General features: G+C 40.1%; 1 protein-coding gene and 1 long non-coding RNA gene across 3 annotated transcripts in view; one reads left to right on the forward strand and one right to left on the reverse strand.

The window, feature by feature from the left end:
- The window catches only part of SEL1L (SEL1L adaptor subunit of ERAD E3 ubiquitin ligase), a 52,855-nt gene extending 30,623 nt beyond the window's left edge, over positions 1 to 22,232 (reverse strand). The window contains exons 1-4 of the mRNA XM_015081765.3: positions 22,039 to 22,232; positions 16,415 to 16,452; positions 15,149 to 15,383; positions 232 to 399 (exon numbers count right to left, since the gene is read on the reverse strand). Coding sequence (XP_014937251.1) covers positions 232 to 399; positions 15,149 to 15,383; positions 16,415 to 16,452; positions 22,039 to 22,108 — 511 coding nt within the window. The 5' untranslated portion in view covers positions 22,109 to 22,232. The remainder of the gene's footprint in view (positions 1 to 231; positions 400 to 15,148; positions 15,384 to 16,414; positions 16,453 to 22,038) is intronic.
- Positions 22,233 to 22,442: 210 nt separating this feature from the next.
- LOC113601570 (uncharacterized) overlaps positions 22,443 to 24,386 on the forward strand; it is a 47,985-nt gene continuing 46,041 nt past the window's right edge. Inside the window, exon 1 of one of the 2 annotated variants that reach the window (XR_003422861.2) lies at positions 22,443 to 22,587. This is a non-coding gene — a long non-coding RNA (uncharacterized LOC113601570). The remainder of the gene's footprint in view (positions 22,588 to 24,386) is intronic. The other variant, XR_003422862.2, reaches the window with a different exon arrangement.

Genomic DNA, 24,386 nt, shown 5'->3' on the forward strand with positions numbered 1-24,386 from the left:
GAAAATCACCTCTAAATAAAACACGAGTGGGATACACCGCCCAAGTGACAGCCTGGAAGTAAGTACACTGCAAGCTTCCTACTCATAAGTCTAGTCTTTAGGACCATAACTATGTCATCAGCACTGACCACTTCTGATCAAGGTGGGAAAAGGATGGCTAGAAAAAAGCCTTAAAAATGTTATGCAAGACCTAGAGCAATGTGGACACGCCTCCTACTGAACAATACTTACTTTCACAAAAGCCCCACTTTTCATCTGCCTTGTAGTCATAGGTTGTAGCACACCATAATCTGCCATCTTCCCTCCCATCTGATGTACATTCATCGTATTCCTTATCCAGGAACAGGAAAGGGAAGTGGCAGGGCTCCCCATGTGCTGTGCCTTCGATGGCGGTCAAAGCTGAAAAGATAAGAAAGAACTCTAAACATGAAGAGCACCTCTGGTATTCATGGATTTAATACTGTGCATTCTAATGATTAGAATCTGAAGACAAAAATACATGATTTAAAATAAATGGGGAACATGAAAGGGTCAGCATCAATTTTCTGTAGGGACGATTTAAGGGTGGGTCAACTTAGTGGACATGGCTGATTGACTACTCAGCTCTGTATCTAGCTTAGAATCTCTGAAGGTCTTGAGAGATGATAACCTTGGAATGTTAAGAGTCTACTGCAAAACTGCCAGCTAACTAGTGAGCAAAAAACAAGGCAAATACAACCAAATTCCACTGTTCAGCACAACTCTTTTTTCTATCTGAATGTTGTAATTCAATTTCTTTAGTAGTATAAAGTTATACAGGTAAAGTTAATCACTCATGTACACCTCTGTGATCCGACAGCATTTTATCAGAGTACTTATCATACGTGCTGAGGTTCTTTCTTTCCATATTCTAGCTTCCACTAGACCCCGAGCTTGTTAAAAGTAAAGACCATATCTTTAATTTGTTCTTAAGCTCTGAGTATCTTCTCGGTGCTGGAAATTATGCCAGGTGCTGGAAACGAGGTGGAGCAGAGGCCTCTGCTATACACAACTTACCGCCTAGCAAGGAAGAGAGACATTAAACAAAAGTATGATCTATGTTATGAAAAGGAAAGCCTCCCCTGTCAGGAACTGAAGTTTATACTGAACTTCACGGATATGTAGGAGACGAGGGTGGATGAACTGCTTCAGGGTGGGGTGTGAGAAGTATTATAGACAGAGAGAACCTTGTGCACTGAGAATCAAATGAAAGACAGCATGGTACAGTAGAAAAATTACAACAAGTTCAGTATGTCAGAACATGCAGTGTGAGTGCCAAGGTGGATGAGAGAAGAGGCTAAAAGCTAAAGTGGCCTGAAGAAGCCAGAGTAGGAAGGCCCTGACAAATCTAATTAAGGAGCCTGGACTTTATCCTGAGAACAATGGAAATTCACTTAAGAGTTTTAAACAGGAGTGACATGCTCATATTTGCATTTTTATTAAGAGAGTGGAAAATGGAATAGAGAGAAACAAGGCTGGATGCAAGGTGACCAGTTTAAAGGTTGTGACAGCAGTCTAATTGAGAGGTAATGGTAGCCTGAAGAGGACAATGGAATGAAAGAAGTGGATGTACTCAAGTGATCCAAGGAAGCAAAAACAGTATCACTTACTGACTAGGTAGATGAGAGGGGAGAGGAGTCATGGAACACTCCTAGGTATTAGGCTTCAGGGAGTGAGGAGATGGCTGTCTTCACTAAGAGAACACTAAAGGAGGAGGTTATTGGGTAGGGATGAAATGGATCAGGGGCAAGTTGAGTTTTGATCCTGCTACATTCAAAGTGACTACAAAAAACAAAAACAAGACGTCTTAAGACAACTGGAGGAAGTTCTCCAGTTCCCAGATATACTGGAGGCCAAGAGTATGCATAAGAATGCCAAATGAGAAGTACAGGAGAAGACCAGCGGGCCAGGGTTGAGCCTAGAAGCATACATGGTTAAGGGTGAGTACATGTCAACTTCCACTGGTTGATTTTACATGGAGAATTTAATTAGGCAGCAGAGCTTAGTGATTAAGAGTAGAGATTCTGGAGTTAGAATGCCTGATTCAAATTCTACTGCTTATTAGCCGTGCACTTTGAGCAAATTATTTAATTTCTTCATTTCTCTGTAAAATTATTTGCAGATAACTGCCTTATCTACAAATAGAGATAATAGTCCTTGCTGCATAGAGTTATTCACAAAGATGAACTGAAATAATACATGTAAAGGACCCATCACGGTGCCTGCCACTTAAGGTAATAAGCATTCAAGAGATGGCAACTGCTATTATTACAGGCACGCCTGCTCTGAAAGGCTAGAAATGTGCTCTCCTTCTTTCCAGGGCAAAGAAGAGTACATATGAAGATACTAATTTGAAAACTATTTTCAGTGAGTTATAAAAGGCAAAATAAGGGGTGCCTGGGTGGCTCAGTGGGTTGAGCATCTGACTTCGGCTCAGGTCATGATCTCACGGTCTGTGAGTTTGAGCCCCGCGTCGGGCTCTGTGCTGACAGCTCGGAGCCTGGAGCCTGCTTACAATTCTGTGTCTCCCTCTCTCTCTGCCCCTCCCCTGCTCATGCTATGTCTCTCTCTGTCTCAAAAATAAAAACATTAAAAAAATTCAAAATAAATTTCAAATGGTTTACCGGCAGGTAAATGTCATTCACTATCCTGGTAATTACTACCAGGGACAAATACTTTGACCTGTCCATGTTTATAAGAAATGATCTTTAGTACAGCATATAAGCTGTGCTAAAGTGTCCTTTAGTAACAGCCCTATAGGGGTAACTTTAACTACAGAGTTTGAAAAAGGCACTCCTATGCACTGCTACTAGATTCAAATTTGCTTGAGAAAAATAGTATCTGTAAAACAGTGGTTTGTAAACTTGAATTTCAAATTAAATAATGTAATAGGTTAAAAGAATACTTAATTTTTGCTATGATAATAGAAAAAAAAATAGCTTGTCCTAAGAATTCTAATTTGTCAAAGCTTTCTAAGGGGTGCAAATATATGAAAGAATTCTCTTTCATGTGATGAAACTATACGCCAGCAAAGAAACTGGAAAGAACCCAAAGGTTTTTGGCAACAAAGGGTTTTAACCCAAGGCTGATTCAGCACTAACTTAAGTAGAAAGAAACCCCAGGGTGCATGTACTTCACCAATTTAGTTAAAGTGAATCTCGGTCTAAATAATGTGTTTATTAGTAACTAACTAGAAAGAAAATTTGTATCTCTCAGCTACATTCTCTAAGCCAAATCCCAACAGGGAATTGCTACTACCTTTTAAACTGGTTGTAAAGTCTTCTAAAAGTTCCTGACCGGGACTTGCTAGTTCTAAGTCAATTATCTCAAGTAGATATTCTTACAATAGCATTATTATTCAGTTAATTTTCTTTCCATGAAGATATTCTGCAAGAGTTTCAAAGCTATCATTTAAAAAACTGCCACAAAAACAATGGTAATCACTGCTCTGGTGCAATGAAGCAGACTGATTATGCAATTTAAGTTAATGATACCAGTAGTCAAACCTGACAAAATGAAAGGGGGAAAAATGTGTCCTTAAGTCAATTCTGCACCTTCCTGTGAAAAATCACATTTTTAGAGGATTCATATTTTGACTCTACAATGATGACACAGTACCACTATCTATTTAAACCCTGACAGTAAGATATTTATGATTTATGTTATATGAAAACTTATGATAATTAACAGACTGCTTTATATTTAAACTAGTAAGGATTTGCTCTTGCAAAGTCAGTAAAAATCATTCAAGATAGCTAGAAAAAGTTAAAAAAAAAAAAAAAAAAAGACAATCCAAAACAACAACCCCAAGCCTGAAATCATTCAGCGCTGGCCAGAGTCTGGGTATATGGGAACCTTCATACTGCTGGCAGGAGTATAAATTAGTACAAGCTTTTCACGAGGGACCTTTAGAAATACCTATTAGCATTTAAACGGTCCATACCTTTGGATCCCATTTTTCCACCTCTAGGATGTTTACTTGTAAAAATGCTCCCAATAAGGATGCAAAGAGATATGTGTAAGAGAGTGTTTGTATATAAAGATATAAAACCAACAAGAACTCAAAGGTCTATCAATAGGAGATTGGTTAAATCAGCGACAGTGTGGCCATTACACGAAAACCTGGGCAGCAATACAGATGGAAGGTCACTGCGGAGGAGTGTAGATGGAGCAGAGGATCAAAGTCTGGGTGTCAGGGCAATCTTGTATTTGAAGGTCAGGCAGATTCCAGGGAACCAGCAGCTAAATGAAGAAACTATCTTCAGAGTATGAAAAAATATGTGAGGGGTCAGTAAAATGAGGACCAAGAACTGACCAAGTATCCAGCAATGAGAATGTGACTAGAGCACAGTGGATTGACAGTTCTTGAGGGGATTAGAGCATCCCTGGAGTCAGATGAGAGAATGGGAAGAGAGGAAGTGAATAAAGACAACTCTTCCAAAGAACAATGTTAGAAAGGGGAGTAGGGAAGGAGGGAGGTTGCTAGAAGGGGTTTTGGTTTTTAAAATATAAGCTATTACAGCATGTCTGAATGCTGATGGAAAGAACCCAAGAGAGAGGGAGCAATGGAAGTTCGGCTAGAATGATGCTATATGAACTGAATTAAATGTCCTGGGAATAGCAACACCCAATAGCTTTCCCTCATTTCTAATGGTAAAATCAAAATGAAACCCAAAAAAGTAAACTTCTTGATCCATAAAGATAAAAGCAAAGGATTTAGTTTTGCAAATTTCTCATCTTAGGAGCTTTTATACTGCCAGTAAAGACTGATACTGTATCTGTAAGTTTAGATAAGTGCTCTATTAATAAGAAAACTACTTAATCATGCTGCTTGTTTGAAGCTATCTTGCACTTCCAAGCATACAACAGTAAGTAGAATTTTAGTCAAATATATTTGTAGTAGAAAATAGTTGAAATGCAATCACTTAATCTTAAAAAGCTATCAACCATATAGTGTTGAACCATATAGTGTTCACCAATTTTAGCAAACACCAAGATAAAAACTCAACCAACCAACAAACTGAGGGTTGATGGGGCGTGGGAGGGAGGGGAGGGTGGGTGATGGGTATTGAGGAGGGCACCTTTTGGGATGAGCACTGGGTGTTGTATGGAAACCAATTTGACAATAAATCTCATATTAAAAAAAAAAAAACAAAAAACTCAACCAACCAACCAACCATCATCAAAAATCCCCAAATTACTAAAATCAAACCCAACTACAGATGATTCAAAGTAAACCCTACTTGAGATAGAGCAAATGGTATAGGGCAAATAAAGAGGTATTTACTGTGGAAATACGGTACAACAATCTCTTAGGGAAATTCCCAATGTTATATAATTTATTATAGAGATTGTTTTCACCCAGTGCTGAGAATTCTAACTACAGCTGAGAAATGACATGTTAATGAAGAAAGGGAGAGAGGAAGGAAGGAAAGAGAAGCAGACTATGCAGGAAGGCCTTGCTTTAAGGATTAAAACAATTTTCAGAACAAGAATGAAAGGTAGTAATATGGAAAATGAAAAAACATTAAGATAAGAATTCACAAGAGATCTAATTTTAAAGGAGAAAGACAAACAAGCACTGGCCCATGTGCCCAGAAGAAAGTGACAGGCTTCATGACACTTAAGTGACAGGCACAATCAGAAACCATACAGAGTGAAACTTGCTCAGGAGAAGCAATTTAAGAGTGAGCTATTTAAGAGTGAGCTTCTCTGAATAATGGCTTTAAAGACAGTTCTTAGAGTTTGAACAGCACCCGGTGGAGTGCTTTTTCACAACGATGGTCTCCTAAAGGAGTTTTCTTGCACAACTAATTTCTTGCACACCCCAAAAAACAAAATAAAACAATGAAATCTTTTCATTAAAGTCACAACCTGCTGTAGGGAATGACCTATGTTTCCTAAGCCATCTATCTTCTGTTACGTCTGATCACTAAATTAAGGTTTTATTCCCAGCCACCCCCATGTGAGTGACAGTGAGGTAGAAATGCCATCCTATTACTCAACCAACTTGCTTATTTCAAAGCCCAACTTAAGCATGATTTATCAAGTTTAAACTCAGTTCCTTCTGTGCCATTTGAAATAAAGCAAGATGCTCAACATTTGACTTAATTTTTTTCTTTTTTAAGACTATCCGGATAACGTGTTTATTGTTACAGAGACAATCACAGCGATAGGAAAGAATACAAAATTAAAGAAAAATCACAGTCATCTTTAGCTACCACTGCAAATTCCCTTTTTTCTCCCCAGGTAAACAAACCACTGTTACTAGAAAAGTAGTTCACTTTTCTCTTTCACTTGCAAATATATAGGGGGGAAAAAGTCTTTTCTTTTACAAAAGGGACCTGTGATGGTTAACTGTGTCAGCTCACTGGGCCACAGTGCCCAGATATTTGGTCAAAAATTATTCTGGATGTTTCTATGAAGGTGTTTGTGGAGAGTAACATTTAAATCAGTGGACTCTGAGTAGAGCAGATTACCCTCCATAAGTGGGTGGGTCTCATTCAATTAGTTGAAGGCCTAACAGAATACTGACCTCCCTTGAGCAAGCAAGAGGGAATTCTGCCAGCAGGCAGCCTTTGGTTCCATTTCTCTGGAGAACGCTGATCAATACAAGGATCAAATTAAGTGAATTATTTGCAATGTGGCATTTTCACTTTACACTACTATTCTTGCAGGTGGCAGACTGCGAATTGGCTCACTCTTAACCCTTTCCTCACCTTCTGTAGAGCTAGGGATGGTCAAATGATTGTCTTGGTAGTTTTACTAGTGACTTCTAGGGGAGGTTCCTGCCCTTCTGATGCAGGTATCACTTCTTCCTGAGGACCAAGGAAGGTACAGCCTTCTGTAGCCTCCTGAGGTACAGCCACCATCAGTTGTGATCACATGGAACCAACATGAAGATGAAGCTAATTTACTAGGGAGATTGAATAGGAGAGAGAGGAGCTGGAGTCCTCAATGGCATGAGCCCTGAACAGCCTATGGAACCAAAAAACCCTCTGCTTTTGCCACTTTTTAACAGATTTTGTCATTTGCAATAACAATGTTCTTTTTAAAAACTGCAAATATTCTATAATAGGAAACACCACAATGTGATCACTTCCCCTCTTGATGGCCATTTATTTATTTGTTTGCAAAAAACATTTACTGGGATAATGTGCAAAAAACAGTCACCACAGAGATGGCTGTTTTCCTCTGAAAGGTGGACCCCTGGCTAGAATCAGGGAACTTACATTTTGGGAGGGTTCCCACTACCCTAACTGATAAAAGTGACTCACTGGGCCTAAACTGTACAATGTGGTTTATGCTCAACATCTGTTTTCCTTCTGGGAACCTATAATTTTGGTACAGGCTAGGCTGAGAGTGATTACATGACTAGTCTGCATTAAAAATTCCAAGCACTGGGTCTTTAACCACCTTCCCTGGAAGGTAATATTTCACCTGTGTTGCCACACATGCTCAGGGAATTAAGTACATTCTCTGAGGAGTCCCCTGGAAGACTGCTGGAAACTTGCACCTTGTTTCATTTGGGTTTCGTCTCATGCTGATTTTGGTTTGTATCCCTTCTGCTATAATCACCCAAAGCAGTGAGTACAACTACTTTGTGACTCCTCCCAGCAAATCATGGAACCAAGTCTTGGAGACCCCAAGTCAGCTGGCATCAGAAGTAGGATCCGCTATGATGACCCCGACCCACTGAAATACGGTGAAAGCACTGTTTGGGAAAGGAAGGACAGCGAACAGGCTGTGATGAATCTTTGGTGGCCAGGTGGCTACAGGGTCATCCGTGGGGTGCAGCAGCTGAGCTGCTCTCTGTTATGAGACATAAACGTTACCTGTGGAATCTGAAAATGATAGATCCAACTCCAGGGGAGTGAGCTCACTGCTTCTGGACACAGTAGCTAAAGTGATGCCTTTGGGTTTTATGCTCTCCTCCAGATAGGAGACCAAATTCCCAAAGGTGAACGGGCCAAAAGTGTTAAAAGTTTACAGTGCTCTCTCCTCCAGGTGGGGTGGAGGGGCAGGATGGGGGGGGGGTGGGGGGCAAGAGGGAATAAAACCAGGTCCTAGGGCCGGAGCAAAACTTCAGAGAAACCAGAAAGAAAAGGGAGGGAGGGAGTGCCCAAGCAGTTTTTTTTTGTTGTTGTTGTTGTTGTTTTCAGTCTAGCTGCTGCTGCAGTAGCCTCCCCTACCCCCCTTCCTCCCCTGCGTTCCAGCCTCCAGCCGGGATCTTCCCTGGCAGCTGTGATGTTAACACGTAAATGCCGAATTTATTTCTTGGCAGTTCAAGTAAATTTGCAACAAGGTAAAAAAAAGAAAAGGAATTTCTTTGGTAGCTTTGTATTTCGTGGCTATCACAGCTGGATGCATGATATAAATTGACATATAATGTTTAATACTTATAATTCCATACATGCCTGAGGAATCATCTTGATCAGGAGAAGCTGCAAAAAAGAAATGTGTTAGTGGGACACAACTTCCTTGCTTTTTGCCACCAGTGGGCGGGTTGGAATTTAAACTCCTTTGAGTATTGGAAACGGAACAAGTCTCTGTAATTGCTGGGTTTTGCTATGGAAGATTTGGATGTTTGCTTAGTGAAGCCCCTATAAACAGGGAGACAGTAAGAAAGAGGTGATCTACAGATACACACTTTTAAAGTTCTAAAGAACAGGTTTTAGCTGGCTATTGAGGGCTTGTGAAAGCAGAGGTCAGACCTTAGAGCCTGAAATGCGTGCCTGTGGGGATGGGGGTGGGGGAAAGAGGGGAGAGGGAGAGAGAGAAAGGGAGGGAACTCAAAGGGTGACAACACAAAAGGTGTAGCAAAGTCACTTTGCATGTCACTTAGAATTTCTGGCCCTGCAGCATCTTGCCTTTGCTGCTGGAAAAAAAAAAAAGCCTTTGGCTTTTAAAAAATCCTGAATTCACAGATCCTAGTTGCCTGGACTTGATTCTAAGCTCAAACCTGATGCTATCTGGGACAGGCTTCCAGCTCCAGTGTGAGCTGGACTGAACTGAAAACAGGAATAGGCTCAATAAACAGCTCGGATTCTGTGACCTCTGTACCTTAGGCCACCTTTCTGTGGGTCCCCACATTATGAGGAAATCGTGAATGCTTGGGTCACATACAAATGCTCACAGGAAAGAAATTGTTCTTTGATGGGACTACCTGAAATCAAGCTGCTGACTGGCTGCATATTTAACTTGTGACTATTGCCCCAAGCTGTAATTTGTGAGAGGGTACATCACAGGAACGATGACCCTCTATTCACTCCTTACAGGTTGAGTGGACTCCGGGCATGTCTTAATTGTGTCTGGCTCTCCTGATAAGCTGCCATCTCCAACAAGGACTGATTACGTGACCGCTTCCCTCACCTCTCCTGTGCACACACCTTAGTGCAATCTGATTATTCACTGCGGCTGTCCTCAGAGAAGGGTTGATCTTTTCTAGGCTGCTTACTGGTTATGTGATCAGGGCAAAAGGGGTGGGAAATTATGTAAACCTCTAAAACTTTTGAAAATTATGAAATTTTTTGAAAATTCAAGATTTTGTCCTGACCGATTTTCGAACATGGTGGTTTTCTGGCTCAGCTCTATAAAAATGCTCTTCTGAGAAGATGTTCTGCCCCTCTTACACAGAACCCCTCCAAGTGAAAGGTATGGATGAGACTAGGGGATGACTAAGAAAATACAAAATTATGATTGCTGAATGGAAACACTGATTTTGTAACAACCAAGGAAAATCAACTGAAACTCCTGCACTTGGAGAGGCATGAGTGAGGGGAGAAGGCATGATGATGTTTGTATTTTTAAACTATTCCTGGAAGCTTCTTCCCCCTCTTTGCACCATTCCAAGCTGTTTAGCGTGCTTTGCATTCAGAGTGCTGAGCCTGTGCTCCTATCTGACAGGGATGACCATGAGGTAGCAGGAGGCGGCCGGGCCCTTGCACCTGCCATGCAGAAAACTTCCAGCTGTTGTCCCCACTCATGAGGTGGATGCACTGGTCTCACGGACAACAAAACTGTTTGGAGCTGACTGGTAGTCCCTCTGAAACTAAAGACTGAGCTAAGTGACTTGGACTGGAAACCCCAGGACAAGATGCCCATGGTAGGAGGCCACATCATAGTGCCTAACATATGCCCTGCTTGGGGTGCCCCAATGATGGTAAACTCTTTGTTTGCAGGGTTACTACATGTGCCCTCTGGGACTATATTTCTGTATGTGCACCCTGACTATCACGACACTGCCTCAGCTTCAACTTACTGGCCAGTTGTGCTCGGCCTGAAATGATGCTTAAGGCCAGGTAAAAAGGGTTAATACAGGTATTTAAGGGGGAAGCCACCTGGCTAAAGCAGGCCTTTATGATTAATGGGATTTGTTGACTGGCTGAGTCCAGGACCCATGAAGGGCATAATTGAAACCAATACTGCAGACTGTTCTCACTCTGTTGTCTGGGTCTCACTGAGAGTAACTTTGCTGTAAAGCCAAGACAGCTAATGACCAAGGGGGTAGACTATGCAGAGAAGAGTTCACATAGCAGGTTTTAACTTCTGTCCTTGAAAAGACCTGCTTATAAGGTTAGCCCTTGGCTGGTGTCTGGGAACTTAAGATTTTGGAAGGGTTCCCGCTACCCTGTTAGGAGTGACTCATCCCAACTGTACAAACAATGTGGTTTATGGTGAACACCTGCTTTCCTTCCACGAGTCTGCAGTTTTGGTATGTGCTAGGTACAGAGTGCCCACATGACCACCCTCCTAAAACAACTCTAGGTATAGGTCTCTAATGAGTGTCCCTGGTAGACAGCATGTCACCCATATTGTCACAACTTGTTGCTGGAGAAATTAAACACATTTTGTGTGACCCCCCAGGGAGAGGACCATAGAAAGCTTGCATCCAGTTTTTCCCCAGGCTTCACCTATGCATATTTCTCTTTATTGTGTTCTGTGTTCTTTTGCTGTGATAAACCATAGCTATAAATATGACTACATGCTCAGTCCTATGAGTCTCATGGAAAATCATCGAGCCTGGAGGTGTGGTCCTGGGGATCCCAGAGACAGTTGGAACTAAGTGTAAAATATTCAACAAGAAGGCAAGTGTGGCTGGAATCATGTGAGTGAAGGGAAGTGGCAGAAGATAAAGTCAGAGAGATAGTAGGGGCTTGATTGTGGAAGGCCTTATTTGGACTTTATTCTGAATGTGATAGAAAGCCACTGGAGGCTCTGAACAGGAAGGAAAACTGGTCTGGTTGCTGTTAGAGAACTGACATAAGGGGGAAAGCAGGGACATGAGGCAGGAAGTTCTTACAGACATGAGACTGTTCAACTATCCTTGGGTGGTTCAGATCCACTTCAGAAAGGAGAAACTTAAGTTCTTCTTTAAGGATGAGTAAAAATAGGATAAATTTGGGCAAGGGGGTGAGGAAGGTAGTCCAAGCAGCAGGAAAACCTTGTACAAAGACCTAGAGGCATAAACTGCACGGTGTATCTGAGGAATGGTAATGGGTTTGATATCACTGAAAGAGGGTCTGGGGCAGAGCCACAGAGATGAAGTCACAGAAGCCAGCAGGCATGCTGCATGTGGAAGATTTTGGGAATCATGCCAAGGGGCTTATGTGTCATCTCACGGGCAAACGGGAAGATACTGCAGGGTTGTAAACAGGGGAGTTATGGATCAAATTTGGGTTTTAGGAAGATCAATATGGCAGAGATGTGGATGAGAGAACAACAAAGGAAGCAAGTCTAAAAGTAAATATCATAGTACCCAGTTCTAATGTAGGTGGGACTGCACACAAAACCATGCATATATAATTTATGTTATACATGAACAGAGAGGTGACATGATCAAATCATGTTAGAAACATGCTGACAAAAGACTTCTGGCAAGCACACTAAAGGTATTTACTACCAGGCGGGTCCTTCCTACCTATGGAATGCTTTAGCAGTATGCATGTGGTATGTCTACACTGCTCACTGTACATAAACCTGGGATGTATATATTTATGAGGAATGACTTCCTAGAAAATATCACACAAGCTATGCAGTTATCACAGAATAAACTGGAGATGTTTCATAATGGAAATAGCCCCATTCATGGACGTAACATTCCATATGCATCACTCAGAGGCTTCGTACGTTAAAATCCAGGCCAGGGTGCATCCTAGTTGAGGCAAGCAGTAGCTGGCAGCAGCCCTGGCAGTCACATACTTCTCGACACTTCACCTGTGTCTTGTGGTAATTGTATCTTTGAACATATTAGTCAGGTTTGGTGCTGGGTAAGATCTCTCATTCGTCGGAGTCCAATATACCAATCTGACCCATTGGGTTTTCTCACAATATTTAATTTGAAAAGGAAGAATCAGGATGAATGATATATTTCCTAAACATACCCACCAAAAAGGGCTACCAGTACTGACAACTAAGTTGCAGTGCATGTCCCTGCTGCCTAGATTGTAGTGTCTAAATACAATTTCCACTAACAGGAATCTGGTTTGTGTGTGTGTGTGGGGGGGGTGGGACGGGATGGCTGATTCATTTCTGGCTTAGGAAATGTAAAAGATAATTTAAGACATCCTACCCTGCCTGAAAAGAAAAAATGTTTAAAAGTTACCTACAATTAGTCAAAAGAACAAAGGAATGAACTTAAAGGAACTGTAAACAGGCACAACTGGGGTCACGTGAGCAATGAAGAAGGGTGATTGCAATAGCGTGAAGCACCAACATGTGAAACCCACAAATCTTTAATGATGCTCAGAAGCAAAGCAAAAGCAAACAAAAACAAACAAAAAAATGTACTCATTGGCCTCCGTTGGAGGTTACTAGGGTACCAAGTTATTATTTGAAAATACTTCAAAGGAAAAACTCGAGCATTTATCCTGCTTATAAGGACTATGTTTCAGGGTAACCAAATAGTTGATGAGGGAAAGTTTTTCTTCATAAAAGAATCCCAGATAACAAATGCAGGTAGAATTGTATGTTAGAAAGCCATCACTTTGCAATTCTTAGTGAAATCCAGACAACAAACAAAATGGTTGCCAAAACCTCTAGGTGAAATGTCTGTGAGGAATTTTCGCATGGCTGGATCAGGCTGACACCACCCAGCTTCACTGATTCATCACCAGAAGTGGGACAATCAGATACTCTATGCAATGCAATGTAAAAGGAAGTAACAATATGCTATGAGATATTCTCGATAAAAAACCAGAGCTGAATCTACCCAAGCCTGTAGAGCTAACTCCCAGTTTACAGACTAGACAACAGACAGTGGAACACGTTAAATTACATTACAAGGATATGACCAACTAGATCCAGAATGTGGGAAACTGTATAGCACAAAGGACATTATTTCTCTAACAAGTAAAATGAAATAAAAAACAAGGGAGAGAGAATTGTTATAGATTAAGAGAAACCTATGATCTTAGTTTGGATACTCATTCAAACAAATCACTTCTAAGAAGATATTTGAAACAGCTGGGAAAACGGAGAGCCTGGGGATTGAGTGATTAAGGAATAACAGCTAATTTTGTGGGTGTTCCAATACTATTGTGGTTTTGTTGGAAAAAAAAAGTCATACTTTGAGAGATACATATATAGGTGAAATAACATGTGGAATTTACTGTAAATACTCTAGGAAAGAAAAGAGTTAATGTGTGTGGGGTGGCAGAGACGCAACAAGAATGGGATTGTAGAGGGCCACTGACTCTGGGAGATGGGTACAGGGGCCCATTACATCCTCTACTTTTGTGCATGTTTCAAAGTCTCCCTTATAAAACATAAAAAAGACTGAATTAAGCTATAGTATTTGGCAAAAACTTAAAAATGGTAATACACACTGGCTGAGGTGCAGGAAAAGGAGCAGTTTCAAAGGAAGTAAACAATTACTTTTCCTAAGAACAATTTAACAGTATGTATCGAATGTCTTTTAAAATTTTATATTTAGTCCAGCATATGTAAAAAACCAATTCTCTGAAAATTTTCATAGATGTGCACAAGGATACATCTAAAATGGTCACCCAACAAAAAGCATTGTAAACAACCTATTTCCAACTTATGACATGTCAATTTTTTTTTTTTTACGTTTTACTTATTTAAGTAAATACCCAGCGCGGGGCTCAGATTCAGGATCCCAAGATCAAGAGTCGCATGCGCTTCTGACTGAGCCAGCCAGGCACCGCTACATGTAAAATTTTTTATAGTCATTAACCATCACATTGTAAAAGAATACTAAATGATAAAGGAAATTGTTCAAGATAAACTGTTAAGGCACAAAATATGGGCTATAAAATACACATTTTGTCCCATTTTAGTCTTCTGAAAACTATGCATTTAGAAAAGATCCTGAGTTTTCTCCATAATGTTAACAGCTGTTATGTCTAGTTGATGGAATTAAGATGCTTTTAATTTTTTTACACAGTTTTTCTATTTGCAAGTATGGGTATTTATAATAAAGAAATTGTATTTTTGAAAGGTCAAATCTGGATCAATTTCTAAAAGTAGCTAGTAATGGAAATAATAAGTGGGTATGGTAGTGCTATCTGAAATAATAAACTAAATGACAGGAGGCTGATGGGACAGGGCAGAGTGGATTCATTAACAATTAATTTTAGAAGGATAGGTATTTAGCACACTCTATTGTGAGAAAGAGCAAGTTGTAAATTTAAAAACAGAGGGTGTCAAGAAGGTTAAAGTTAGAAAAGAATTAAAGTGTATGTGAGCTTCAGTTAGAGGAATAAACACCTACATCAATTTCCTAGGGTGACAGGGAAGGTTATTGTAGCAAAAATCTTAACACAATTCTGAAAATAACCAGAGGAGCATATTAGACAATCTTTCTTGAGTTTCTATTTTGTGTACCACACGGACAGATAATTATATACTGGAGTGCAAAAAGAAATGTTAGGATATTACTGTAATACAAACGCAATTCTGATCATTAAATTCAGCTTATGTAACGGGTCAAATCCATTAAATAAATAAGTTTGACATATAAAAATCTAGAAAATCCTATACTACCACACTTCATATATTATATATGGTTCAAAATTAGAAACCAGACATTTGCATCTTTCTACACTGGTTTAAATTTTAGTTGTCTCCTTCCTAAATCAGGCAAAAGCAAAGAAAATGCCCAGACTACCTTGTTTCCGTACTTTCGATGGTTCTTCGTAGTCCTGGTTTTCTGGATTTGGAGATTCTAGAAAGCTGATTTCTTCTGTGACGCTTTCCGCTTCTTGACTCCTGAGGCTGTCTTCCTCTTCTTGAATAGGTGATTCTAATTCTGATTCTTCTGAATCAAGAAAGATCTGACCAGCGACTACTCTGCCTGCTGTGCTGTGGTCCTTTACCGAAGACTCATCTGATGGCAAAGGGGTCTGAGAATGTAAAGTATTTTTAGTTTCCAACCTAATTTGACCACTACTTTTATTAATCCAGATACATCTCCTTCAGCTGTGAAGGAGCTGGTCGTCTCTCTAAACTCTGAATACATACCACTGTGGTATGTATTCATCACACGCCTTCATCACTTGCCTAACCTGACTCTTCCAATTTCAATTTAAATGTTACTTCCCCCAGGAAGCCTTCCTTAATTCCTGAAGTCTGGATTAGGGTCTTTCCCTATAAATTCCCAACATCTCTTATACTTCCCCTTATGCTAGCCCTGTACTGCAACTTTCTGATTCTTATCTGTGTTTCCTCAAATCTAGAGATCAGAGATCATAACTGCATGGTTTCCTTGGATACATAATAATCAGCCTTATTCACTCAATCAACCAATTTAGCTCAACAGATGTATAAAAATTGATATAGAAGTGGAAACAAATGGCAGAGGTTAAGCCTTCAAAATTAAAAAAACTTAAAAAAAAACAGAAATAAAATCAATCTCTCATTAGGCAGGAAAAGTGTTACTGCCTTGGGGCGCCTGGGTGGCTCAGTCGATTAAGCGTTCGACTTCGGCTCTGGTCATGATCTCGGGGTCCGCGAGTTCGAGCCCCGCGTCGGGCTCTGTGCTGACAGCTCAGAGCCTGGAGCCTGTTTCAGATTCTGTGTCTCCCTCTCTCTCTCACCTTCCCCCATTCATGCTCTCTCTGTCTCAAAAATAAATAAACGTTAAAAAAAAAAATGTTACTGCCTTCAGGCTCTTACACAGCACATTTAATTTAAAATTAAACCTAATAATCAACACTGTGAATGAAAACACAGTATTTATTATTCTCCTTCCTACAGGTCAGTGATTCCTACCCTCCCCCCCTCCGGAAGAACTAGTACATTGAATATCAGCTATGTTTTTCTTAACCCAATTCTATGCTAAAAAGATGCAGATTTCATATCCTTTTTAAGATACATGAATTCATACTTTTAAATTGGGCATTAAATACTGGTCAATGCGAATTTTAGTACACACCTTGGAATCTAAGGATTCATCTTGACTGCCTTCCTCATCTGTAAAGAAATTTTAAGACAATTTTAGTCATCCTTCTTGCTGGAAAATTGCAGGTATTATTAAAGCACTTAATAAGTACAACAAATAATAATCAGACACTTGATAAATACACCTAGAATTACCTAAAAATTGCTTGTGTTCAGCAACTGCTCAGAAAATACTAGGTGAAAGCAAAACAAGGGGCTGGCTGGAGTGGTCCTTCTTCTCTCCCCGGGCACAATGCAGCTCCATCTGTTATACAGGCAGGAAGACCAGCTACCTCTACCACCACCAAGACCAGACACTTCTCCACATAACCATCCAATTCTTCTGTACATATTAAGTCTACTACTAAGAATGTGTTACTAAATTTATAAAAATCAATCTCTGATTTTGTGGTTCAGGATACTACCTATTATTTTCCTCTGATCAGAATCTGGAATTACATAGCTTATCTTAGTACTGATTAGCATCTTACTGTTCACTGAGACTACTAAAAATGGACACTAAGAATTATTATTATGTGACAGTAGAATTGCCAGACTAAGATATTTAGGATTTGTGTTCTACTCTATTCAGGATATAACCAGATACAAATAAAAAGTAGCATCAAACCATCATGTTTCTTATTAAGAAATTAAGATCTCTTATTAAATAAACAATGAATCCAGACCCTGGTTACACCTTTCTTCCAAACTCCTATCTGCTGCTTTGGCTTTGTCCAATTATGTTAACCTTCCTTCTATTCCTCCTTTTGTGCTTTCCTATAGCTTCTATTCTGGCAACTTGTCATTCTTTTTTCTGATCTTATACAAACACATTCAACAACCCAGTGTCCATATGCATGTGTTTGATCTTTGTATTCCTGGCCAGTTTAAAAACAACTGCCACATGATCTCTAAGTTGCCTTCTTAGTCTTACAATTACCTGATTTTATCCAGGAGTGAGCTTCAGTATTGCCTGCTCTGTAAGTTATATGGGAAATTAACCAGCAGACAAAATGCTATAAAACCATGTGCTTTTTACCAGGAAATTTGGTGTTCTGGTTGTCATTTATCTTTACTTCATATGGTTACACCCTAAATATTATTCATAACTTGCAACTCTTTCAAGACTAACAAAAACATGCTTTGGGGTTTGTATTATCAAAGTAGTGAGCTAACTTTAAGAAGTATAAGCAACTCATTATGTACAAAATACACAACACTATTTCACAGTATTTCTCTTGAATATTTGAGAAAACTAGTCTACTACTGAGGTTTTGCCATATAAGAAAAGTGCTGTCAATTCACATACTTAAACCATAGCTACTTCCACATTAACTACTTTTAGACTGCCTTCCAAATATGTTTTTTTTCTGATGAGTGGGGATGAGGAAGGTATAGCATGCATTAGTCCCATAGGGCCCATAACATTTAGGTAGTGATGCCAGTTAATGAACAATCATCCTTCATGCTAACTTCTTCACAAGTTTTACCCAAAGCCCAAGTTTTAACATACAGTTCAAATTCCATTCTCAGCAAATCTTGGATAAAGGAAAAAAATTCATCTTCATTATATATTAAAGTTGTATGTATGGGGGCACCTGGGTGGCTCAGTGGATTAAGCATCTGACTTTGGTTCAGGGCATGATCTCACGGTTTGCGGGTTCGAGCCCCACATCAGGCTCTGGGCTGACAAGTCAGAGCCTGGAGCCTGCTTTGGATTCTGTGTCTCCCTCTGTCTCTGCCCCTTCCCTGCTCATGCTCTGTCTCCTTCTCTCTCTCTCTCAAAAATAAACATTAAAAAAAAAAAAAAAGGTTGTATGTATGGATGTGTTTAATCACAAACATTAACTAATATATCAAGAGCAGTCATTAAATGCACAGATATATACAGTATATACCTACATACTGAAACTTTAGATGAGCTGGAACTCTTAAATTACTGATCACTAAATCATGAAATTTAGTACCTTCTCAACACAGGTCACATACGTAGCTAATAGGTATATAATACAGACACCTATAAATAAATTTTAAGATATGTACATTTGAGACACTACAAGCTATTAGACGTTTGACTGGCAAAATGTGTTTCTGAACTCCAAGAGACATGGAAACTTGTGACATCAGGGTTATTTCACGTGAATTGCATCATGCTTCTCTCTCTGTCTCTTCTCTCTTCAAACTAGGAATATATACTAAGGTTACCGGTAAATAAGAGAACTCTCTCTCATTTACTAAACTGGGAAAGACTACTCCAGATGGTAGTCTTAAGGCATAAGCTATTTTCTCTTTCAAACTGATATATCCATTCACATAACACTTTTATAGAAGTTGCTATAATCTAGAAACTTCTCACATATAGCAGTCAGGTAACAATTAAAGACACTGAAGTTACGCATAAATAAAAAGAAAATAATAATGCTTTTATCAGAACACAGACAGCAAGAAAAAAATGCAAAAGTATTCAACGAAGAGTTACACATTTCTCATTCAATAGCAACACATCCAAAATATAATGGTTTACATTACTTTAATAATTGTACACCTTCCTCTGAAAAAGACCAATTTTCATTTTCATTATATCAGCTAACCAAACTGCAAAAAGTATCAGGGATATTCTTTCAGGGAAAAGTAATCATCACAGATTCATTTTCCAATTTGTTATGTAAACTAAACAGACTGATGGACCTTCAAACATAGAAAGTATTAAGAGTTTGGTGAAAGACAGCAGACATCCTGTTCTCTGATTTGCCACAGATTCTGTGCAGATCCTACAATACCCCTGATTTTAATTACTCCCAAATCAAGGCCTGGAGAGCTAGCTTCAAAACCCGCCTTCATTACATGTTAATACATACATGGTTCAATACAGCAAGCTTCCTTAGCCTTTTTCTCAACGCATCAAGAGAGAGTAATACCACCTGCCCCGTTGACTCACAATGTTTTAAGGAACAAAAGAACAATGAAATTAAACATCCTCTGCAATCTCAAATTTACTCTTTGAGTATGATAATAGAACTATTATCTGAAACACTTAGCAGTGGATCTAATTTAAAAGATTCTGTAACACTGTTGGCATAAAGAAAAAAAGTAAACTATCTCTTCCTGTTGAAAATAAGAAAATATGTATTTCTTTTTTTTTAATGTTTTTATTTTTGAGAGACAGAGTACAAGTAGGGGAGGGGCAGAGAGAGGGAGACACAGAATTCACAGTAGGTTCCGGGCCCTGAGCTGTCAACACAGAGCCTGACGCGGGGCTTGAACCCACAAACAGTGAGATCATGACCTGAGAGGAAGTCAGACGCTTAACTGACTGAACCACCCAGGCAACCCAAGAAAACATGTATTTCTAAGTGAGAAAAATTATAGCATTTTTCATTATCAAGAGAATGAAGGAGAAATGCCTTTTTAATGCCCTCCTTTATTTATTCACAGGAAAAAGAAAACATTGCTAATAAAAGTTTCATATTTTTATATGCCTCTAATACAAACTATGAAATAATAGCTACTAACAGTGACAGGATAGATATTTCCTTTGTTGGCCGATTATATTCTAAATGGTAATAAATGCAACTTGCTCTAGGTAACCACTAATATTCAAACTTTAAGTCAACAGAAATTATGACCCAACACTTGAGTTTTAAATAGGAGCAAATCTTTAAATCTAAACTAATAATGAGATGGACTTCCTGTATGAATAAGCAATTTAATGAATAAAAAAGTCAACTAAAAAGCCACGTGCTCAATTTCTAAAACTTTACCTCACACAAGTGTTTTACCATATTTGCACTTCATGTGAGTACAGTACTGCCTTTATTGTTTGTCAGCACGCACATCTATACGGTTTTAGTTGTGGCTAAACATGGATTTTGCCTCTGCCAGAGAAATGCTCTGGCAGTTTAACTACAATGGAAATCTCTGCTTACACCAACACAGTCCAAAGATTTAACATTTCAGTCTTAATAAACTATTATAACTACCCGAGAATCCCAACTGTTGCTTAAATGACTTCTTCAAGTATCATCTCCACTGACAGGAAGCTCTAAGTATATGAAATAACTTAATGGAAGATGCAGGAAAATGTTTCTACGCTTTAATTTTCCTTAAATTGTGCAGACTGAACTCGGAGGAATATTTACCATGTTCCTTAAGTAGTTCTTATACTTTAGTGTGAAGAAATCACTTGTGAACTTTGTTAAACTACAGATGGCTGACCTGTTCCAGACCTAAAACTGCATGTTTAACAAACTGCTAAGAGGAATTCCGATGCAAGTGGTCTGAGGTCCATCAGTTACTCTATCCATTACACTCAACAGCTCCATTTCATACTTCTTTTGGTCAAATAAATGCAAGCAGGGCTTCAAGAGTTATGTAGAGTTTTTGAAGATTGGGTTATGGATACAAACCATCACTAAAAGGGGATAAGGCAGACCTTAAAGGATGATGTTGGCAGTTAAGTAACTAGCATATGCTTGTTGCTTTTGAAATGGTATCTCAAACCACATTATGGATAGAATTTTAGGTTTAGACCTCTCATTTTAGAAACAGAATGACGTTATGGCATCGACTTACAACTAGGACAGATAATTTGGGGATTCAAATAACCATCTGGGAAATTTTCTGTTGAAAAAAAAAAAAGAGTTGACATTTATACCCTGCCTTGTTCCAAAAAAATTTAAAGCCACAGAACAGCTGTCTTGTTAACTAAACTGATTAAAATTCAAAAGCTTTATTGTACTAATTGTTTCTTTACCAACAGTTAGAAACACTGTTTCTTTATCAACATTTTCAAAATAGAAGTTTTCAGATGTAGGCATACTGAACTATTAAAAAATAAAAACCAAACCACAGTATCAATCAGCTAACTGGAAAATCAAGTCAAAGGCATATTTCTATATCTATCCAAAAAATGAAAACGAGTTGCTATACATTTTAAATCTATAGGGACCAAATTTTCTCAAAAATCATAGAGTTACTGTCAACAAACATGGGGCAACTCCAACACCGTGACAGAGGTAAACACCACTTCCTCAGGAATATTTCCTGAAAAGGGATAGAGAGTGGGCACAATTATATCAAAAGTCTTCATTTTTAAATAGACAAAGAGACAAGGGACCACCTCAGGTACTAAGCAAATCCGCCAAACCACTGTCAACATCCTGGTTTTGATGGCCCTTGTGATAGGGCTCAGTGATAGATCACTGGCTCAGTGATAGATCCAGGTGTGTCAATTACTTAACTTACAAATCTCAAGCACATAATCCGTATGAGAGTCGAGGAAGTTCCAAAAGGCTCAGGTACCTCTGTGGATCTAAGCCAGCTGTTGGGATTCATTTCCAGGGTCAATTCCTCATTCGCGAGGAGTCGCTTAAAGTTTGTTAAGTGAGGAGAGGTGTGGGCAGGGTGACCGCCCCTTCTTTCCCTCCCCTCTCTAGCTCCCTAAATAACCGCTCTAGTCCAGGCCAGCCAAAGTCCAAGGAAAGACAACGAGTGACAGGCTAGTGCGAGGTGTGACCAGAGAGAGTGGAGTCTCCAGCTTGAGCCCCCACGGCCCTGCCCCGGGATGGAGGCCGGGGGGCGGTGGCTCCCGGCCTCCAATCCGAGGGGGCGGATACTAACCCGAGGACGCCGAGGCCGAGCCCAGCAGCACCGTACAGAGCAGCAGCGTCAGCCCAACCCGGACTCGCATCCTGCTCTCGCGGCCGCTGCCACCCCCTGGAGCTGTCGCTTTCGCCTCTGCCACCACCAACTCAGCCACCGCCACCGCCTCGCCGCTGCTCTTCCTGCTCTGGTCTCCTTCCTCCGCCCCTTCCCAGGCCTCCCTGCCCCAGTGCGCAGCCAATCCCCGCCCGCCGCCGCGGGCTCCGTGCCCAATCGTCGCAGTCTTCCCGCCCACCCTATTGCTCCGCCCCCGGGGTCATGCATTGACCAATCATTTTGCGAGGTTCCCACACGGGCTTTCCCGGTAGGACCACGGCCTCACCGACATGGCCCCAGCTAATTGGTAGATCCTGGGTTCAACCCTCCCGGAATCCGAGCGTGGGTCCAGGGCCGGGAAGAAAAGAAAGTCACCCAGGACTACAATTCCCACAATGCACTTCATGGGCTTCTCTCGACGTGTGCTCTTGGAAAACGTAGTACATTGTGGGGCAAGATTTAAAAATGCAGGTAGGTGGCTGTCGAAGTTAAGAGAACTTACTTAAGTAACATCTGGGGCAGACATTAATTCAAGGCCACGAACTCACAGCCTCTGTGTGTGTGTGTGTGCGTGCCAAAATATGTATCAAGCAACACACATTGTAAGGGTAATAGTTTGCAATGTGTATTAAGCTCTTATTCCTCTTTGTTTTATTTAGAAATTTTGAATGGGACAAAGTGATATCAACACTGAGGAAAAATACAACAGCTAGACTGAGTTCGAAGTATTTTTTTGAACTTAGGTAAAACCGTGCCATATGTACAGAAACCAGGATAGAACTCCCTACCTGCCCCCCTTTCCCTGACAAAACAAAAGGAAAGAAACCCCGTCCAGTGCAGATCATTTCAATGCTAGTATTTATTTTTAGGAGGACCACCAGATAATAATCATCTGGAAGACGTGGCAACAGCCTTTGCAAAAACCCTTTCAAACACTTGTCCTTATCCTTCTCTTTTTGTAAGTGACACTGTTCTCTTCGTTGACTAAGTTCAGGAGACTGGGTTGATGTATTTGGAGATAAATGTGATGGTGATTGATTGCATTGCAGAAAAGGAAAGAGTCTTGTATGATAACTACCAACTTCAGGCATGCTCCCACTTCGGTAGTAGGGCAGTAGCTTGTTGTTGCTGCCCCTGCGTCAAACTGTGTCATTTTGTTTTCCCTAGCATCCACCCACTCTCAACTCAGTCCTGGAACTGAGTTGAGCTCAGTTTGAGGTCAGGGTTCTGGTCAGGACACCAGCTACGTCTTAACACCTCCAGACATTTTCTTCTGTCTTCTTTGATTAGAAAGTCCTCTTTTCCAGGACGAGAATAAAAAGTTAACTGCTGGGAAAACAACAAAAAACTAACTGCTGTTCCACATTCACATGGGAGGGGATGAAGGAAAAATATTGTCCTATTATTATTGTACTACTGCCTCCTTGGCACTCATCTCTGTTTCTGTCACTACAATGTTTCCTCAGAGTTCCTCTGATTTTAAATCATAGAGTAGGGGTGCCTGGGTGGCTCAGTTGGTTGGGTGGCCGACTACAGCTCAGGTCATGATCTCGTGGTCTGTGACTTTAAGCCCCGCATCAGGCTCTGTGCTGACAGCTCACAGCCTGGAGCCTGCTTTGATTCTGTGCCTCCCTCTCTCTCTCTGCCCCTTCCCTGCTTGCTCTCTGTCTCTCTCTCAAAAATAATAAACATTAAAAAATTTTTTTTAAATCATAGAGTAAAATCTGGTTATTTTCGTCCCTTTTTCATCTTATCGATCATTGCATCCTAATACTTTGAGCTATGTAGTTACTCTTTTATGTGACTATTTTTCTCTTTCTCACTCAAAATTTCCCTCCTGGGTCTCATTTTCTGTTACCTGCATCGTGCACCTGAGTTCTAGCTATTTTCACCGTCATTCTCCCATGACTCTTACCTAAGTCTCATACAGCCAGATTCATTTTCCTTTCAAAATTAAATTTCAATTCAATTAAAATTAAATTGAAATTCCTACTCGAAAAATTTCAATGACTGCCTTTGTCATAAGATCGAAAAAATATTAGAACTTCTCCTGAAAAAATAGGAACTTGTGCTGACAGTTTTATTTTCTTGAGGAAGTACTGGGAAGACATTTCTGCCTTCTGCGGAAGAAGCAGCGATTATCTGATTGATAGATTAGGGAATGACTGTTCACTGCTTGAGACTCAGCTTTACTTTTCATCTTTTTCTTTCCTATGTGCTTCTTATATTCAAGGTTTGGTGCTAAATGCTGCATGAATACATTTGCCACT

The sequence above is a fragment of the Acinonyx jubatus genome, chromosome B3, assembly GCF_027475565.1.
Source record: "Acinonyx jubatus isolate Ajub_Pintada_27869175 chromosome B3, VMU_Ajub_asm_v1.0, whole genome shotgun sequence".
NCBI classification, from domain to species: Eukaryota; Metazoa; Chordata; class Mammalia; order Carnivora; family Felidae; genus Acinonyx; species Acinonyx jubatus.